The 20,336-nt window shown below is 47.1% G+C and overlaps 2 protein-coding genes across 2 annotated transcripts; one reads left to right on the top strand and one right to left on the bottom strand.

The window, feature by feature from the left end:
- Nucleotides 1-1,144: 1,144 nt before the first annotated feature.
- CCNA2 (cyclin A2) lies at nt 1,145-6,700 on the top strand. Its single transcript, XM_058838872.1, has 8 exons — nt 1,145-1,285; nt 1,393-1,633; nt 2,450-2,565; nt 2,897-3,120; nt 3,647-3,851; nt 4,613-4,726; nt 4,976-5,109; nt 5,525-6,700. Exons 1-8 carry the CDS (start codon nt 1,145-1,147, stop codon nt 5,574-5,576), a joined length of 1,227 nt encoding a protein of 408 aa, XP_058694855.1. The 3' UTR covers nt 5,577-6,700.
- Nucleotides 6,701-8,776: 2,076 nt separating this feature from the next.
- EXOSC9 (exosome component 9) lies at nt 8,777-13,601 on the bottom strand. Its single transcript, XM_058838871.1, has 12 exons — nt 13,482-13,601; nt 13,233-13,327; nt 12,525-12,644; nt 12,336-12,438; nt 11,775-11,912; nt 11,580-11,662; nt 11,290-11,422; nt 10,750-10,838; nt 10,415-10,561; nt 9,934-10,127; nt 9,553-9,631; nt 8,777-9,033 (listed from the first exon to the last, which is right to left on the bottom strand). Exons 1-12 carry the CDS (start codon nt 13,545-13,547, stop codon nt 8,955-8,957), a joined length of 1,326 nt encoding a protein of 441 aa, XP_058694854.1. The 5' UTR covers nt 13,548-13,601; the 3' UTR covers nt 8,777-8,954.
- Between the last annotated feature and the right edge of the window lie 6,735 nt (nt 13,602-20,336).

Here is a 20,336-nt window from a genome sequence, read left to right as displayed (position 1 = left end):
AAGCACTGCCGAGATACCCATCGGCTCCAGCCCGGATCCCACCGCTCTGCCCTGATGACACAAATCGAAATAAAATCAAAAAACTTACAGAATCTCTTTACATATGAGGAGACTCTGTCCGGACACTTGTTCACTCTATTTTTCCATGCCAGGAAATCCATTCACCCGACAATCAAGGATACTTGGTGAATGGAACCTGCTTGGAATTCTAGCCTGGGGACACAAAAATCTCTATAAAAACCTAGGCTTGTGAACCCTCAAGTGTGGATTTGGGAACATCTATACCTTTGGTATAGACCCTGTCCACCCAGCGCTGCGCTGCCCATTTTATTGTGGTTTTTCTCGCTGTTTGTTCTTTGTTGTTTTATAATAAATTTCTCTTTTTTTTATCCTGAATTTGCCTTTGCATTTATAACACCTAACATTGATATTTTTTTACCTAATTCCCTCATCTGAGAGTGGTGCGGCCCTGGCACAGGTTGCCCGGAGAAGCTGCGGATGCCCCATGCGTGGAAGAGCTCAAGGCAAGGTTGGATGGGGCTCTGAGCAGCCTGGTCTAGTGGAAGGTGCAGCATGGTTGGAACAAGAGAACCTTTGTGCTCTGCCATTCTTTGATAACCGAAATCTCCCCTGTCTCGCCCTGGGGCCATTTCCTCTTGTCCCCTCGCTGCGGGCACCTCATTACCCCCTCCTTTCAGAGAGCTGTAGAGAGGGATGAGGTCCTGTCCCAGAGCCTCCTTTTCTCCCGGCTAAACCCCCCGCTCCCAAGCTCCCGGGAAACCTTCACGAGCCTGGCCGGGCAAGCTCCAGCACGTTTCCCACGCACATTTCCCGGCGGGAACGCCCGAGGCTCTTCTCCCCCTCCCTTGGGCGGGTGCGGGGCCCGGCGTCCCCGGCAGCCGCGCTCCCTCCCCGCGGGCTGCCCGCCCTCCCTCCGCGTCCGCCCGTGTCTGTCTGTCCGTCCCTCTGTCCGCCCCATCCGGCGCGGCCGTGACGCCGCGCGCGCCCATTGGGCGGTTCAAGAGTCGCGGGCTACTTGAACGGCGCGGGCGGCTCCAGGCGCGCCCGTCCCCGGCCCCGCCGCTCCGGCCCCGCCGTCGCCCCGCCGTCCCCTCGGCCGTGCCGCCCCGCTCCTGCTGCGGCCATGCTGGCGGAGCAGGAGAACCAGGAGAACGTGCCCCCGCCGGCGGCCGGCAAAGCCGCGGTGCCGCCGCCCGCCGCCGGCAGCCGCGTGGCGCTGGGGCTGCTGCGGGGAGCGCAGCAGCGCGCCGGGATCCCGCTGCAGGTGAGGGGGGAGCGGCGGGCTGCGGGGAGGATGGCGGAGGGGCAGCGCCGGTCCGGCGCGGCCGGAGCTGTCAGGGCCCGGGCGCTGACGGCCGCTCTCCCCCACAGGCGGCGCGGGGCGGCTGCGAGGGCCGCGGAGCGGCGGCGGGGCTGCAGCAGCAGCAGCATCGGCATCAGCCCTTCTCCATCCATGTGGACGAGCCCGATGGGGAGCGGGAGCCGCGGCGGCAGCGGGGCGTCCCGGCGGGGCAGAAGGAGGAGGCGACGCTGGGGCTGCGTGCGGCCGTGTGTGCCCTCGGGGAGCGGCGGCCGCTGGCCCCCCTGGGCAACGCCATGGAGCTGAGCTTCGGTACGTGACACCCCGGCCCCGCTGCGCCGTGCAGGCCGCGTCCCTCCGGCAGCCCCCTCAGGGCCCTGCCCCGGGAAACGCGGAGGAGCTCGCCCCGGGAATGATTGCCAGAGCCAGCCGGAGGGCTGCGGTTTGGGACGCGGGCTGGTTTGGTTCCCTTGAGTCCTGCCAACAGGACGCGACGGCTCTTAAGTAGAGCTGAGCCTCTGTGTTCTTATCCCCTGCTATTTTAGGCCGTTTTACGCTTTATAGCTTTGACTATCAGTACCTTATGAGAGAAGCCAGATTACAGACACGATCAACCCATAAATCCTCGCCCTTTGCTACCATTACAGAGTTAGAAGGAGGAGACTTTACCCAGGCAGATCCCAAGATGTAAAAGGTTTTTTCTCCCAGGTAGTGGTGCAAGTGTTTTGAGCTCTTCCCAGTGTGTGAAAAATGGGAACTGCCAGATCCTTCTTCTGCAGCACGTGTCTGAATATCTAAGGGCTGATTTTCCTGTGATCCACTTCTGCGGGCTAAAAAAAGCTCTGGCACCCCTGCCCTGTTTTAAACCACAATCTAAGCTTGCAGGATCCACATCTATGTAACAAGGTAACACAGGATGCACTGAGCACTACATAATTGCAAGAGTTTTCCATCTCTCTCTTCTTAGGGGGAAGAAGAGAAAGGGGAAGGGGAAACTTCCCTGTTGCTGTAATATTTGACTTCCATAAAGCCTCCTCAACTCCCAGTCCAGCCTGCACAAGGTTCCCTGTGCTGTGAGGGAGTGATGTGATCGTGCCCATTTTAACATGGCTGTTATCCTCTGCTTAGATTCTCCAAGTATTATGGACATTTCAATAACCTCAGAACCGGAAGAGAAAGCACCAAATGTTAATAACGTGCCAGACTATATCAGCGAAATCCATACGTACCTGAGGGAAATGGAGGTGAGCGGCTGTCCCTTTTCTTATTTGCATACAGCCCGTGGGGGAAGAGTTTGGGGTGGAGAAATGTATCTGAACACGAGTTACCAAGACAGTGACTAAGTTAGAGCTTGCTGGAAAGGGAGAAATAAGAGCACGGGACTGGTTTATTGTGATAAAGTTGATTGTGCCATGCAGAAGCTGGAAAGCAAGATTACAGAAATAGAACTTACTGATCCTAAAGTCACCAGTGTTTACTTTTGATTTGTTAAACTGTGATAAATGCACTTTAAACAGTTGCTTCCCTACCAGCACGTGGTCCAACCTCAACTTTATCTGTCATCTAAACCTACAGGTGAAATGCAAGCCCAAAATAGGTTACATGAAGAAGCAACCTGATATCACAAACAACATGCGGGCTATTCTTGTGGACTGGCTGGTGGAAGTTGGAGAAGAATACAAATTACAGAACGAAACCCTGCACTTAGCTGTAAATTACATTGATAGGTTTCTTTCTTCCATGTCTGTTTTGAGAGGAAAACTTCAGCTTGTGGGTACTGCAGCTATGCTGCTCGCATCGTAAGTGATATTGCTTCATTTCAAGTTCCACCTGCTGGTTTCATACAGATGAAAATCTTGTGGCTGTTCTGTTGCCTAGAGCAGGACTGACTCAGGAGGGCTTCACACTAGGAAAAAAAGTCAGGAGTTACCCACCTAAAAGCTTGGCAGTTATCTTTGAAGTTTGCCCCTAAAGTGAGGATCCTTTATTTCCAGCTGCAGCAGCCAGCATCTATAAACAGTATTTGAGGGAATACGCATAAGGCACGTGAAAAGCAAGTTGTGCTCGCCCCAATTACTAATTTAGTGGGTTATTCTGGAGTTTCAGTGACTCCAAGTCCCAAATTCCTTGGTCCTAAATTTTCATGCTGTTATAGCTCTCTAATTGCAAATCCTGCTGATTCAAGAGCTACTAAACCAACTGCAGCGAACTTGTTTGGCCCCTGTGCCCAGCTCCTTCCCAAGTCAGAATTCAGATGAGCATTTCATTAAATGTTGGTGGTTTTCTAGCACTCAATTATTTACTCATAAACGTTCCTCCTGGCAGGAAGTTTGAAGAGATCTACCCTCCTGAAGTAGCCGAGTTTGTCTACATCACAGATGACACCTACACCAAGAAGCAGGTCCTAAGGATGGAGCACTTAATTCTGAAGGTTTTGTCGTTTGACCTGGCGGCTCCAACAATCAACCAGTTCCTCACCCAGTACTTCCTACACCAGCAGACAGATGCTAAAGTGGAGAGCCTGTCCATGGTAAGTAAGAATTACTAGCTCAGCCCGTGTAATTAGAGAGTTTTATTGCAGATATTTATTGCACACTCACACACAGATACATATATATGTATAACATATATGCACCTTATGAATTGTGCCACTCCAGAAGTGGTGCCCCATTGCTGGAAACTAACATTCCTGCTGCCACTTTCTGTTTGGGATGCTGCATTCTTATCAGAGGCTGGCACTTGGCCTGGCTCAAGCACGCACCCTTACTAAGAGCAGGCAGAGATTAATGAACTTTAAATTGGGGCTTGTTGCACTGCTAGATAGATGTTTCCCTCTCTCTTATCTACAGCTGCCACATCTACCCCCCACACACACTTTGGCAAAAAAGGACTCTTGGTTTGGTTTTCCCCTCAACCAGCAGCAAGCTCTAAATCCAGAGGCAAATTCCTAGAGCAGAGCACAGATAACATTTCAGCTGAAGTTGTGGTAAATCCTAGCTGTATGGTAGGTACCAGAGGTCTTGGTACCAAGGCTTTGTCTCACTGTGAACAGGTCGGACCTGACTACACTCTTCCCTCTAGTTCTTATATATCACTAAATATAAAATATGCTGGGAAAACCATGTGTTGGGAATGCTGTTTGACAGTAGCTAGCAGGAGATGCTTAAAGTAAGTGGAAATTAATGAAAGGTGTCCTTCCAACTGGTGGCAGGATTGGAAGCTCAAGTTAGGGTTCTGAAGCAACTGTTAACTTTTGGAAGCAGATGATTCCCTCTTTCATTTCCCTTGCAGTACCTGGGAGAGCTGAGTCTAATTGATGCTGATCCTTACCTGAAATACTTGCCATCAGTTATTGCTGCCGCAGCATTTCTTCTGGCAGACTACACACTCACTGGGCAATCTTGGGTATGTAGCACTCCAACATGTGCCTTCACGGGCCTCTGTGTGTGTTCAGTGTATTTGTACACAGCTCTGAGTGCTGGGCCTGGGCTGCAGGAATTGCAGCCCCTCTGTGCTCCTAGGCTGCTGATTAGGGATTGCTCCAGCCTGTGGCATTTGAGAAATGGGATGGAGTGAAAAGCTCCACCGCTGGTGATCAGTGTTAAGTGAACAGCAACATTCAAATGTTTCTCTCCTTTTCTTTTTTCCCCTCAGCCTGAATCCCTGTGCAAAGTAACTGGCTACACCCTTGAAGACATCAAGCCTTGCCTCATAGACCTCCACAACACCTACCTCAGAGCGGCGCAGCACACACAACAGTCCATAAGGGAAAAGTACAAGAGTACCAAGTGAGTATCTGCAGAGGTGTTAACCTCTGAGTTGTCCAAACATGTACCTGCCTGGCAGGGTGTGGGTGTGGGATGTTATCTTTTGATGAGTCTTCAGGCAGACTCAACTAACCAAATTCTTCAGTGAGATGGTGACAAGACTCACTGGGGTTTTTGCATGATGGCTTGTCAAGTAATACTTGGTGTTCTGTTGCTGCCTGGACTGTCAGGTAGAAACTGGAGGAATTTTCTTGATGTTCCTACAGTTGGTGATACCTGATGCTCTTAAAAATCTGTGTGGGGCATGGCAGTCAACAAGCCCCAGAATGTTCCCTGCCTGCTGGGAAATGTGCTTTGCTGCAGTTAATGCTGCTCTTTGTTAATGCAAAGAGCACTTGAGCAAGATGACATCCTGCCTCTTTTGTTCCCTCTCTAGGTACCATGGAGTATCGCTCATTGACCCACCAGACACACTAAACTTATTGTAATAATCAAGAGACTGATCTTTTTAAGAGATGTATATTACCAGGAAATGATGTACAGTTTTAAACATGGTTCAGGATCCTAGATATGATCACTCAGAATATGAATACAGGCTTTGATGACTTCAATTATGAAGTTCAGTTTCATGTGGTTTTAATGTAAATCTTTTGTACATGCAATCTTGTTAAGAGTTTTAGCTGTGTTTTTATCAAAATGTTCTCTTCAGGCACAGAATTAACCATTCAGGCCACGTGAAGTCTGAGACTGCTTATCTAATTATAGACTAAATGTTAATATTAGCAGTGCATTATTATAGTAGGGCTTTTTCTCCTTCTGGGTAAGAAAGACTTGGTCTCCACAGAGTATCAGTTGAGTTTTTATACTGTCTAGTTTAAACTGAGACTTAGCATAGATTCAAAACGTGCCTTAATGGCTACAAAACTGGAAGAAACTCTATGGCCATGAGGAGAACTCCTTGCTGGAACCGGCTCAGGAGGCTCTTTAGGATGTGCCCCAGTAGCTGTATAATGTAGTCTTCATCAGGGGAAAGGCTGAATGCTCTGCTGCAGGGACTGCACAGTTAAAAACCCCCTGCACCAGTTCATACCTCGCGCTTCCGCTACACAGAAAATGTTCTTGCTGTCGGTATTTTCTAGTCCAAGTGTAAAACTGATGCTAATCTAAACCCGTGGAATTCCCACTGATGTGTTGGCTGTCCCAAAAGTCCATTGATGCCTACTGAGAAAATCAGTCCTCAGTCTGCTTGTCTCTTTAGGGTGGTGGAGGGATTAAACTGCAGTGGGTGAACTGCTGCTCTGTGCCCTCAAGGGCAGGGAGTATCTTCTGGCACGGATGGGCTGCATGCAGAGCAGCATGAATTCTGTACGCCCCTCACACTTGAGAGAAGCTCCTCTGTGGCACACAGCAAAAATGTGCCATATTTTTCCCTAGTTCTGGAACTGTTACATGAGCGAAGTGGCATCGAATCAGCATTAGATTGAGTGGATGTTTACCTTCAGCCTGTGTAAATGGATGATGCTGCCCTGTACCCGCTGTTGTTTGCATGTAAAGCAGCGAAGTGGGCTGAACTGAGCCATTTCCAGGTTGGCTAATAAACACTTTTTGTATCTGATGTTAGTGGTCTTGCCAATAGCTTAAAATCACTGAGGGGTAGTACTGTCATCTGAAACTGCCATTCGTTTCTAAAGCCTTTTGGAAAGGGCTGCCCTGTGAAACCTGTTCCTCTTTGACTTGAAGTCGAGTCGGCGCTGTCTCTCTGGTTATCTGGACACCCAGCAGTATAAACTCCTCCTCACAGATGTCCAACAGCTGTTAGAGTGTGGGCTACCTGAAATATTTTTTTTTTTAAGTCGTCATCTCTTTGTCAGGATGAGCAGCAGCAGGCCTCAATGAGAAACAACTCTGTATTTCACCTCAGCAAACTACAAAGTTACTGCTCTGCCCCACCCTTGTGCTCCTGCCTGAGCCTTCCCTGAACCACCTCGAGTCAACTTGGTGGTCAAAAATCTGGTCAAAATATGCAGCAGGAGTAGCCTTTTTGGCCAGTCTGAGCTTCTTAGGATGCACTTGGACTTTTATGCATGTTCTAATGGTTAATGAAGATCCACATTTCATTGGCCAACAGTCTTCATTTAAATTAATTTCAGTGGGTTTACTGAAATGCCGAAATAGATTGGGGACAGCCTGTGCCGTGTATCATGTCTGGTGCTTGGGGTTGGAAACACTTTAACCTTGCAGGAGAAGGAGTTTATACAGGGAGGAATGTGTTTTTCACTGTCTGCGACCTTGGAAGGGTAACTGGCAAGGCTGACTGGCAGCAATTACTTGAAGATAACAGGCTGCAGTGCTCTTCCTGGGAAACTGGGTTCTGCCTTCCTTTCTGTGGTGTATTCCAAGATCACTGAGAAATATAAACATTGGAGAGGTAATTTAAAGGAAGCCTATGAATTATTTCCTCCAGAAAAAGAGCAAGTAGCAGTACTTAAGTGAAAAGACTTCAGTGGGTTTTAGTATTAATTCAGTGCTTAATCAAAGAGCTGTGCTCGAGCTCCAATGGAACTTCCCCCCTTACTGTTCCCATAGCACAGAGAAAAATTCTTCCACACTCCCTGGGCTTTATCTTCACCATTATCGACACTACTTCCTCCGTAGCCTAACAAAAGATCTCCAGTCAGGGGCTGGCATCTCTGCCCAGCATGACAATGTTCCTCCCTCCTCAGGGCAGCCCTTGCTTCTGCCATTAAGTGCTATCTTTTTCCACCTTCTCATTTTCCGCAGTTAATATGGGACAATTCCAGCTTTTGCTTCTAAGCTTTGAACAAAATATCCCAGGTTGTATTGTACTACTGTTAAGCCTATCCAGGTTACCTTCTAATCCTTTCCAACTAAAGGCTCTAGGGAATATAGGGATGTTAGGTGTGAAGAAGAGATAAACAGCAGTGCAAAAAATACTGTTAATTTTTCTCAAGAAGTTAACAGTCTTGTGGTACTACAGGACTAAGAAGGAACCACATCTTCACCCATTTTTGTACTCAGGACAGTGACTTTGGGTTTTTTGGAAGATCTGACACTGCACTGGTTTAGCTCCTGGAGGTTTTGTGTGTTGGTCCGTTCCTCAAAGAGCACAACTTGATTCAAGCTTTGCCTGGCTGGGAGCAACTTCTTATATATATATATATATAGTTTTGGTCTTTTTTACATGAAGTTCTTAACCTGATTTGGAGAAGGTACAATCTGCAACAGTAACTTCTGTTCACAGCTCATGTAACACTGAGGTCACCTGTAAAATAGCCCTGCTTCAACTCTGTAAATATGTGTGTGTTTCCAGTGTCACCTGTTTGCAAACAAAGCACCCAGATCATCGGGTATTTTGGAATCTTCCTCATCTCTGTTTTGCCTGGTCTTAAATTCAGAGCATAACTCTTTGCCTATAGTTCAAGAAGCATTCGTGTCTGTTGCATGTAATATTTAATTAAACTTTTTAAGAAACTCCACTGCTGAAGTTCTGTGCTGGTTTGTTTAAATCCATCCATTCCTGGTGACTTTCACACAAAGCGGTTTGAGTGCAGGCTAAGGTGTGGAGTAACAGGGCAAAGAAGGTTTTAATCATAGCACATTGATTTTTCCCCTGTGAAGAAAGCTGAACTAGGTGAGTTTTTGCTGCAGCTGGATGCCAAACATCGGATTTCACTTACAGGCACCATTTTTTTAATTTAAATCTGTGTACAATCATTTCAACATATATGTAAAAGCAGAACCGGATATTGGGAGGGGAGGAAATAAAATTATCTACAAAAATAAGCTCAGTAATAGTACACCAAAATCCATATTATACAGCATTCCTGCAGGAAGGGATGATGGCTTTAACGAGTTCTCTTCTTTCTTCTCCTTTTGTTAAATGCTTTCTTACTTGGATTTTCTTGTTTGGAGCTGGTCTGTGTTCTGTCAACAAACAACAGTTGTATCAGAGAAAGTGATATATAACTGATCATAACTGATATGATACTATACTGAATAATTTTTCAAAATAACAGAGGCTGATTATCCATAACTTGGCAACTACCCACCATGCCTGAGGCCAAGGTGTAAATTAATCTTTTGGAAGTGCACTAAGAACAAGGGTTGCCATAGATACAGCAGCATATCTCACTTCTTGGAGGTAAAACTCAACATTAGCTCTAGGGTGGCACACAGAATCTCTGCAGCAGCTCTAAGGAGCCACTGATTGAGATCCACTTTTATGCTCTCATTCCCTCTGGAAGGACTAAAATGAGTCAAATAGCCAAAACCATCTCAGACAGCTGCAGTCCTGCCAGGCCTGAAAGCCAGAGCTTTAGCCTAGATTTAAGCTGTATCAGTATTCCCTTTGATCAACTGAAATCTTTCTTGGCCTTGCCAAAATCCTCTCCTTCCTGGTGATACTTCTTACAAACTCCCTTCCTAAATCCACTTGCTGGTTACCTTGTTTTCCTTGGTAGCTCCTGTGGTTCCAGAATGACAACTTCTTCCTCCTCGCTGTCAGACAGCACGACGGGTTCATCTAAAAAAAGCAAAACACAAACCCCACCAAGCCCAAACTGCTGATCAGTTTTGTACAAGCAACCCCTGTAAATAACTGCAGTATTTCTAAAGAAACATTCAGAGGGATTACTGATTCATTTGGAGCCCTCCCTATACTACAGAAATCGAGTTTTGAAAATAACTGACCAAGTCAAGTGGAATTAGCAAATGTGCAAAGTGGCTACAATGGTTCTTTCTTCCTAAGGACCTTTCACATTTTAATTCTGACCTGTTGATAATGTGATATAATAAGATCTGATATTAAGAAAAACAAATACTTACCACTCTTAGTTTCCCTCAGTGTACTTGTACCCTCAGTTTCTACTTTCTCACATTCAAAAGCAGCTGCCTCACTTTCATCTTCCTCTTCTTCCGCTGCTTCTTCCTTTTCAGATTCTTCAATGTCTCCCCAGGAGCTCTCTATTCCTTCCCCAATTTGGGCTGTACCAGGAGTGTGCAATACTGGATTGGCAAAACTGCAGGAGTTAAGAAAATCCTTGGTGTTTGCTGGTAAAATTCTTTGTATTCTGAGAGCAAACCAGGTGGTTTATAACCCATGGGAGAACAGCCCTTCAGAGTGCCACTTCTCCAACCACAGTTCTGACCCCAGCTTTGCACTTTTAGGCATGGAATTAAAAGCAGACTGAACCAAAACCAGGATGATGATGTTTACTCTCAGGGTTATATGGCTACCTAAGCTATGAGGAATTTCAGATGTGTGTTTAGCCTGGTTTCCCCCTGAGTATTACTCTGGAAAAGATACACTTCTGAAGGAGGGTCAGCTTTAGCAATGATTTCTCCAGCCTGTTCTTCCACGTCATTGGTGTCCACAGCAGCACTCTCCATTTTGAAGGCAGTGATCCTTTGGTTGGGGATGGATTCCGCAAAGCCGAACTTCCCGCCTTCTTTCCTGCTCATTCAGCGACAGACATTATTTCAACCCAAAAATTGTTTCTCTTTCCAAGTTCAAGTAGACAAATGCTTGCTATTTAAAACATATAAGTGAAGACAATTTGCTGCTGAAAGCACAAGCTGACATTACTTTTTTTACTACATTTCTTTAAAAAAACCATTTCTGTCCCTTCCCAGAACACTGACCTGGCTTTTTGGTCGTTTTCCAAGGCTTTCTGAATCAGTTCTGTTATTTCTCCCACCTTAACAGCTGTTATTTTAGTGCATCTCAGAATCTGTTTGTTACACATACGAAAAACAGGAAAGCAAGAAGTTTTTAACTGAAACTGTAGAGCACCGTAAGAATCACAAGCATTTAAATCACAGGAATTTCAAACACTTAAAATATGGCACCTTAGCATGAGGGATTCACTGAGACTTCAGCAAAAAGTTAAGAGCCTCCAGAGTGCAACTGGAAATAATTTGCAAGCTTTTTCAGCTGAATCACAAGGAAAATAAAAAGATGCAGATCTAACCAAAAACTATGCATTTTCTGCATCCCTTCTGCAGCATGGTACACAGTGCCATGCTCTTTCACTAAGACAAAAAATACATCATCTTTTCCAATAAAACCAGGCAGTTAATTGATTTCTCAGCTTCCAAATGTCATGGATATTCCCACATCAGGACTGCAGCACAGGAACCAGTTTATACACGGCAGAAGGACTGGTCCAGGCTAAGGTTTACCTGATCCTGCAGCAGCATGACCACTCCACTGGACTGGATAGTACAAATTTCATGGTGTTTATTCATGGCAATTACAAGGAGCCCATCCATCACCCGCTCCTCACGTTCAGTTGGATCCACCAATAAATAGGTCCTAGAATCAAGGTTTGAAATATGAGGCAACAGTAGAAATTCAAGGCATTTACTACCCTTAAACACAATTAATCAAAGGAGTTGGTTTGCATATTAATTACTATGAGTATACAAGATTTATACTCCTTATATGGGTACATAAGACCTCAAAATCTTACCCTTGATGGAAGAAGGCAAAACTGACACAAATAGGCATGTGGTGGATACTCAAGGGGACAGGATCACGTTCCTCAGGAGTGTACTTTGAAAGGAATTGGCCCAGAATACAGTTATTTATGAAACTCGTTTGATTTTAAAACGACAAAGAAATTTAAGGAAATTAAAAAAAAACAAAAACAAAACAAGCAACTTACCACAGTTACTTCCTCTCCTTGCACAGACACATCTGGCCTGCGGAAATGACACAGAGCTACAATCCCTGCTATGCTGGCAGCATCAGTGATGTTGCCATCGTGGTTTAACAGGTGCATGTCCAGCCGAATTTGCCAAACCTGAGAAAAATACAAAAAAATACAAAACCGCTTGATTCTACAGAAGGAAATTTTATTTTTCAAAACTAGTTTATTTGGGTTTTTTTTTTAACCAGAAAAAGAACCAGCATATATTCCTTAGGTCTTTGATTAAGATGATGAGAGATCTTGGTATATTTCAAGATACTTACTGTGCCAGATTTAATTATGACAAAATATGTAGCACTTCAGCACAATTTAAACATCATTCTGTAGGGTCCCAGCTACTTCAGAAAGCCTATGTAGACATGCAAGGTAAAAATACCTCTCAAATCAGATGAGTGGATCTTCACATTAACCTAAAATCAGTACTTCTACTATCCAACGCAAGACAGGGACCAACTTAAAACTGGACTACACGTATCTTTTAGTTTAAACCCACCAGCAATTCAGAAGTTTTCCTACCTTTTCACCAGCAACAACGCAGAGAGATTCAGTGTCAATGCATTTGGAGTCTCTGAGGCATCGTTCCAATAGTCTGTTCAGTGACACCAGTAACTCGGATTGTCTGTTGGAACAAAATTAACCCAAACTTAACATGATTACCATGGCTTTTATCCCATCCTTGTTTAGTCCTTTTAAGACATTCATTACCTGCCAGGCTCCAGCCCAGGTGCAGCCATGGGTGAGAGTTCCAGATTAAAGAAGAGCACACCTTCCGTGGGCCGGTTTGGCTTAGGGGGAACGAGTTCACACGAGACCTGTGCAAGAACCCTGCCAAGGCAAATAAAGCACCAGGTCACAGAACGTACCAGGGAAAATCTAGTAACAAAACACATACTTGGGGAAAAAAAGCATGTGGTTAGGGCTTTAGTTTGTAATTCTCACTCCTGACAGTTTCTTGTTCAACACCTGTCATACATATTTAAACTCTGGTCAACAACTGAAAGAACCAAATTTAAGAACTAGGACATACTCCTGTCTTTTAAGACGAAAAATCGACTCGAACACGTGAGAAACGGTAATGAAATGTTTATGTAAGTGCGTAACACAGGCGAAAACACAGGCAGAAAAGGGTCGTTTGGTTTGGGGAAGAATGCAAAATGCGAAATCAGTGAACAAAGGGATGAAAACTTGGGAACAATTTTGAATTTTATAAATTACTTGTAACTACAATCATCGCGGAAACCCCATCCCTTTCCCGCTTCCTTCCTTTCCATCTCCTCCTCTTTGCTCCTACCCTTGAAACACTGCGACTTTGAGGCTTGAAAGGTTAAAATCTGTTTACAGAGATCTCTGCAGGCTCGGGTTCCTCAGGTTTTACATTTAACCCGGGGCCCGCGGCAGAGCCCCCGCGCCCACCTGGTCCTGCCCAGCTCCACGATGCAGCAGCCGCGGTCGGCGCCGAAGGAGACGCGGATGTTCCGGTAGTCGTAGCATTGCCTCCCGTCCAGGCGCTGCGGGAACACATGGACACACACATGGAGAGGGTAAGTGCGCCATGCCCGCCATGCGATGGGACCGCGGGGGGAATGGGGGCGGGCGGGCGGCTCCAGGGGACAGGGGAAAGGGATGGGGAAAAGGGCAGGGAGAGGGATGCTGGCGCGGCACCTTCTTCTCCTGGATGGCGCGCAGGAGGAAGCGCCGCTCGCAGTTGGAGAGCGGCGTCGCCTTCATGGCCGCGCTGTGAGGGGGCAGCGCGCGCGGATGGGGGGGGGGGGGGGGCGCGCGTCATCGCCGCGCGCCGCGCGTGCCCAGCCCGCACGCGCCGCGTTCCCGCCCTCGCGCGCGTCCCCTCAGGGAGGGCGCGGCCCGGAGAGTGCCGTACCCGTGCCCGAACGCGCTCTGTTTGTTTCTTTCCCTGCTGTTCCAAGCAAGACGTGCCCCGAGTCAGCTTCGTGCTGTTCCCTCGGGTCCTGCCCCTGGTCACCAGAGTGCGGAGATCGGCACCTGCCCCCCGCTCCTCCTCCCGAGGACGCTGAGTTGTCCCCTCAGTCTCCTCCAGCCGGACAGATCAAGTGCCCTCAGCCGCCCCTCACACGGCTTCCCTTCCACACCCTTCAGCTTAATGTCTTTGCCATGTCATGGTGCTCAAAACCACACAGCAGCCGAGGAGAAGCCGGGGCAGGGGTGTGCTCAGCCATGAGGCGGCACAAAAGGGACAGAGGCAGCGTGGGCTGATGCCGGAGTGCCGGTCGTCGGGAAAGCCATCTGGAATTTTTGAAAAACCCACAAAACATGCATGCCAGACATTTCGAGTGGTTAACACTATTGTGGTGCCCAGCCCTCAAGGTGCGGATGCCCTGCAGCCCTCAGGAAACAGCCGGGCTGGTATCAGGAGTGCTGCAGGCAAAAATGCAACCAAGACATCCCGAAGAACATCGCTCCCTGCTCTTCTGAAATGTTGCCCGTAAGTAAAAAGGCCTTTACAAGCGGCTTTATACTTAGCTCGAGCTAAAACAAGAAAATCGGTTATCTTTACACCGACATTAAACCCCAGACACTGGCATTTTCCACACAAAAATGTTGAAATATCTCAGTTACGCTGTCTTTTCAAACTTTGTTAACACAATACAGTTCTAGTGCAAACTAAAATGGAAGTTTGTGCTAGTGAGGACAAGTGCTGCCTGATCTTCCCATGCTGGTTTTATATTTCCAGTTTTGGATAAACGAATATTGTGACAAATATTCGGTGTAAGACAATATTGATGAGATTATTTAAAGACACTCTTTCTCCAAGGATAAGAATAAGCAAATAGCCCTTGGAGTTTTACTAGCCATCTTTGTGTGTAAATTCTTATTTTCCTTTTTCTTTGGTTGAATTTGGTGACAATATTCATTAGCGAAGGCTTGGAGTTAAATTCTCTAAGTCTTCAGTTTACTAACAGCAAATTTGGAAAGATTTTTATTGTTGGTGGGAGTCGTCCAAACAATGTTACTCTTCAACTACAAAAAAATGTTAATTTCAGCATATGTTGAGATTTCTGCTAGAGGTGGAGTGGCAAAAAATCCTGTTCCCACTTTCTCAGTGAACTGTAAGGTGCCTCGATCCATCAGGCTGGTGCCAAAGCACCCTTTTCAAAATAGAGAAGGTGATGGTGAACTTCAGGGGGAGCTGTATGTAATTCCAGGGGAAATAAGTCATGTACTGGGGCTGGAAATCAGCTGTGTCCCCTTTGATTCATGCCACCTTCTTCACTCAAAGGCAACTTTGCAGCTTTCGTGCTTCCACATGTTCTAGGAAGGGTAAAGACATTTGTATGGACAAACTAAGGAGGCACAAAACCACAGCATTGGAAATCTGGAGGAGGAGGGCACAGAAAATAAGGTCGGTATAAACGGTTAATGAAAGAGAAGCTGAGTAATTTCTGTGAACAGTGAAGGGCAGGGTTACAATGGTAATGAAATAATGGAAATACTCCGGGTGCTCAGAAGGAGTGAGTGTCGCACCCTGCAGAGCGAATAAATGAGCGAATAAATCGCAGCACTTCAGCTAAAGCAGGAATTTTTTAGAAAGAAGATCCTGATGATCTACTATGCCCACATGGAAGCGTTTCTTCATTTGAGCTGAATGCTCTGTGGGCTGAAATGCTTGGATTGGATTATTTTACTGAACCGAGCCTGGAGGGAAAATCTCATTTGAGGACTGAAGAAGAAAACCAAACTGCATCAGAATCTCAGCATCTTGACAGCAAGCTGCCAGCAATTTTCATGGCTTAATCAAAATAAATAAGAAATTGACCTTTTCTTTCCATGGCAGCCTTAACTGCAATGTGCCTTTGCTGCTTGGCTGCAAGTCCTGCTCATTTACACACACATGCATGACATGATGTATGCAGTATTCCAGCTGATAAGGTTATTTGGGAAGAAAGGCTCCTCCTAGATGTAATAATGTAATTTATAATTTGTTTTTATGATGAACAGTTCCACGGGGGGTGGGAGGATGGGCAAGCCTTGCAAGCAGAGCTGCTGGCAGAAATGAGGCATGAACAGCACCTCCCGCTGAGATGAGGAACAGAATATTCTGGCCAGGATCCAGGGAAGCACTCAAACAAGCTCTTTACCTGAAGTACAAACAAGCACCTTTGTCCCTTACATATTAGAAGGAATGTGTCACAGCCTCCAAGGCTAAAATTTAGGAAAGGAGTTGCCTGGTATATGTGCTCAAATAATTTTGTTTAAAATAAAAAAGGGACCCAGAACTGCCAGGAAATCATGCAAACACCAGCTTAAGGCAAGCTGGTAATAACATCATCTACTTGCTGGATGCTTGTAGATCACCTTCCATAAGCCAGATTTCAGAGTAAATCCCAAAATACTCTTGCTGTTTCCACCTGTGCGTGGCCTTCACATGATCTCTTGGGGTTTACTGCTCTCGTGAAAGAATTTTTTTGCTCCTAAGAGTCCTCCCAGAAATTCTGATCGTGTAGACAGCGCTGCATTGAACACTTCCCAGCTTTCAGCAATCCCTCTGGGAAATTGGGAACTGCTTCCAAGGCTGGATGCCAGGCAAGCAACAAAGTCAGAGGAAAAGAAGTCACACTCCTCCTTTTTTTTGTCTCCACACCCTGCAATTTCCCTGTCTGCAGGCAAATTGTTTCCATGCTTTCTGTGGATTCAAGTGAAACCAGTTGCTAAGTGTCATGCTAAGCCAGAATTGTCACAGCTCCAGTTGAAGTATCTGAAGAAACCGATGTCTGAGTTCAGATTTCAGTGTGGTTTAAGATTTTCAAACCTTTTAGGAGCATCTTCAAATTCTCTTAAGAAGCAACAAATGTCCATGTTGAAGTAGAAACTGTAATTTCATTTCACGGGGAATAGGCAAAAATAAACCAAAATTGTTGCCAGAAAAAAAGCACTTTCTCATATCCTAATCTTAGGTATTACTTGTCAGATAAGTTAAATACTGGCTTGATGCAAGAACACAGGAGTGTGAAATGAAGTGAATATCTATTTGGAAACATTTTTTTTCCTATTGGAAAGGTGTCAGAAAATGTTTGCTGATACCACACGTTGATAGTCCTACAATACAGAGGAAATCCTGAGTACTGACAAGCTTATGAGGCACATCTGATCCCTGAGAGATGATAGCACATTTAATAAAACTGGGGGAAAATCAGATCATCAAGTTAAGCCATTAAATCAAAATGGCTTTTTTTTCCAATTATTTCTCTGGCTTATCCAGCTTCCAAGTATCTGTTACAAACCAGAAATTAATCTTGACTGCCTTGAAATGCTGGAAGTCATAATCTTTCTTTAGTCAAGTATTTTTGTTGTTTCGCATGGACAACCTCTCTTAAAATCTTGGTACTAAAAGTGCTTCTTTTAAAACAGGGGATGCATCTTTTTGTTGATTTGTCTGATTTTAAATGAGATTTCACTTTTACAGTTGTATCTTAGAATGCAGGTGTTGTTAAAAGACAGAAACGTGGTTGAGAAGTGCCTCCTGTTGTGTAGAACAGCCACTCACCAGCATCTCATGCACAAGAGCAGGCTGTCCCACATGAAGTATTCTCTGTCTTATACCACGTGTTAATCTCTACTTCCCAAAGATCCAAATTCTTCATTCCCTGCCAAGAAATGCTCACAAGAAAACCATTGAGAGTGGTTGAATTCCTTGTAGTAACACAAGCTAAATGGGAAAGTGCCAATTATTGTCAGAGACCAGAGAGTCAGGATGAGCACTGGAGAATGATGGATGCTGGCTGGCCTTGCCTTTTTCCACCAGGTAATGTTTCCTACAGTATGGGTGAAGTTGTCCAAATGATGGTTTGTTACTTCAAGAAAAGGTAAATTATCATTTTCTCAAATTGTCTTAAATTGTTATATTGAGTGATATTGTGAAGTATTATTCAGAGGTCCAACAAGGATAGAAGATTTGGTGTGAAATCATAACTCAATGCATATTGGTCTCCTTAGCTCAGACTTGGGGTGCTGCTATGCTTATGTTAATTATTTGGGAGACTTGATGAAGTAGAATTTGTGAGCTTTTTTTAACAGATATTTCTTCAGAAAACAATACACTTTCTCTGGCCCTCAAAAAATTTGCAGTATATGCAGCCGTGCTAATGTTCCCTGTGTGAAATTTCACTTCCCTGCCTTATAAATCCAGGGAAGCTTTGGGAATATGACTTGAGTCAAGACAAATCATGCAGGCAGGTGGACAGATGGTACCATGAAAAGCAGAACTCGTGGTGGGTCCATCACAATCATATCGTTCACCAAAATCTGAGTCAAGGGGCCAAAACTGGGAATAACTTTCCTACTGCCACAGCAATACCTGACGAGTGTTTGTGCTTCGGGCCAAGGGCAGGGTTCTCAAACCTCTTCTAGGAGAGGGACATTTTCAGGTACCGCTGGAATTCGGAGCTGTTTGACCCGTGCTGGTGGCGCGGGGTGGGGGCCCAGGGAGGATGGGTGCACATGTGGGCATTTCAGTCTGGATGGGAAGCTCCGACTCGAAGTGAGCCCCGCCAGGAGCTTCTCCTGGTGACAGGTGGTCTCGGAGCATCGTTTGTGTGACAGGGCAGCAGGGACAACACGGGTCGGCTCGGAGCACCGGCGCAGCCCCGGTGCCCCCGCACCCCCAGCCCCTGCCCCGCTGCCCTCCGGCCGCCGGGGCTGCCCGGCGGGAGGTGCCGCAGAGGCGGGGGGTGAAGGCAGGACGGGCTCCGCGGCCCCTCCGCCCGGTGCCCCTCTCCTGCCGCAGGGGAGGAGGCTCGGCCGCCGCCGGCACCGGCACCGAGCGGTCCGCGGGGAGCCGAGCCGAGCCGAGCCGCGGGCGGCATGGAGTGGGAGCTCAACCTGCTCCTCTACCTGGCGCTGTTCCTGCTGCTGCTGCTGCTCCTGCTGCTCCTGCTGTGCCTGCTCCTCCGGCAGCTGCGAGGCTCGGCGGGAGCAGCCCCGCGCCGCCTCCCGCCGCCCCGGCAGCCCTGGGCTGAGTGCCGGGAGCCGGGAGCTGGGAGCCGGCCGCCGCCGCCGCCGCCTCGGGCCGCCCCCAGGTGAGTCCGCGACACACACGGAGGGCTGGGGGCCGCCCCCGGGCCGCCTCCCACTCTCCGCGTCCCCCGGGAAGGCGCGGGCTGGGTGCTGCTCCGCCAGCATCCCCTGTCCCCGACCGCCCTCCGGTTCCCCCGCTCTCTCTAGAGTAGCTACGTTTGCCATGCAGAATTCAGGGGAAATTTGAAGGTGCGTTCACCCTGCAGCTTTTACTGTGTAAGAAAGTATTATAAAACTGCCCTCAGGCTTTGCGGAGGAGATTATGTTGGCTTTCCTTTGGCATACAGAGATTCGAATTTGACCCGATTAGAGAATTTTTAAATGTAGTGTTTTCCAGTGAAGAAGACACCTTTTAAAATAACTTATCCCCCTCTGCCCCACCTTCAACCACATCTAACTCAGTTTTCCTCCTTTTACTCCACAGGAGCTATTCCATCATGTAGCTAAAATGCCAAGTAGGCTTCACTGCCTGTAGGGTGGGAACAGACCTGGCAACAGCCCAACCTTGGCTGACCCTACCCCATCTCTGAAGTCCCCCAGGGACCACTTTGGCCCCAGCACAGCAGCTGCTCCTCCCCAGGTAATGCCTGGGGCTGGTGTCAGTGTCCCACTGCCTGCTGACTGCCCCCATCCTGTGCAGGGTATCAGGGGTGGCACGGACCAAGCAACTCGGCTGCTGGGCCTTTAGGAAATTCGTGCTTGAGGCCTCTAGGAAATTTGCACAGACCTTTGGCACCAGGGTTTTTTGGTAGCTCTCTGGAACCAGGGTGTCTTTCGGAGAGTGAGCTTAAGCCAGCATGAGTTCTGACCTGTGCTCACTCTGGTGAGTTTCTGCACCATGGCAAAAGATGGACAGACACCGGTTTGTCCCTACAGCAAGGACCTGTGGAGAAGCTAAGAACAGGTGCTAACAGCTGTGCAGTGAGCTTGGCAAAAAGAAATTATTGTAGTGCTATAGAGCTGGTGTTCTTGTTCAGAAGTGTGGGGTTTAGGGGTTCTTCTTTAGGCCACATTTAAATGGCAGCTGTTGGGGCGGTGTGGCTGCAGGCAGCCAGGTCTCCAGCATTGTTGTGGGGTGTATTTTCACAGTGCAGATTGCTGCTAATTCAACAAGTGCCTCTCAGTACACGATCTGCCTTCTTGGCTCCTGCTGTGCATTGCTCTGTTACAAGGCAGCGTGCTGGGAGCACGAGGACACTGTTAGAGGGAACACAGGATATTCCAGCTCTCCAGCCCTTGCTGCAGTGATCTGAGCTCTCTTCTGCTCACTGCTGGGTAACTTGGCGTGGGGGAAGGATCTGCTAATGGTGCAGGGGTAGTTAAAATCAAATTGGAGAGGCCCTCCTCCAGAGGGTGTTGGCATTGCTCTGACCTTTCTTCTAGCTGGCTCACTGTGGCTTTTTATTTCAATTGAAATTGTTGCACACTCTGTGATTTAGGTCAGGTCTTTTATTTGCATCATTACAG

This window comes from Poecile atricapillus, chromosome 4 (genome assembly GCF_030490865.1).
Source record: "Poecile atricapillus isolate bPoeAtr1 chromosome 4, bPoeAtr1.hap1, whole genome shotgun sequence".
Classification (NCBI taxonomy): domain Eukaryota; kingdom Metazoa; phylum Chordata; class Aves; order Passeriformes; family Paridae; genus Poecile; species Poecile atricapillus.
The sequence above is the reverse complement of the archived record's forward strand: the minus strand, read 5'-3'. Positions and strand labels throughout refer to the sequence as shown.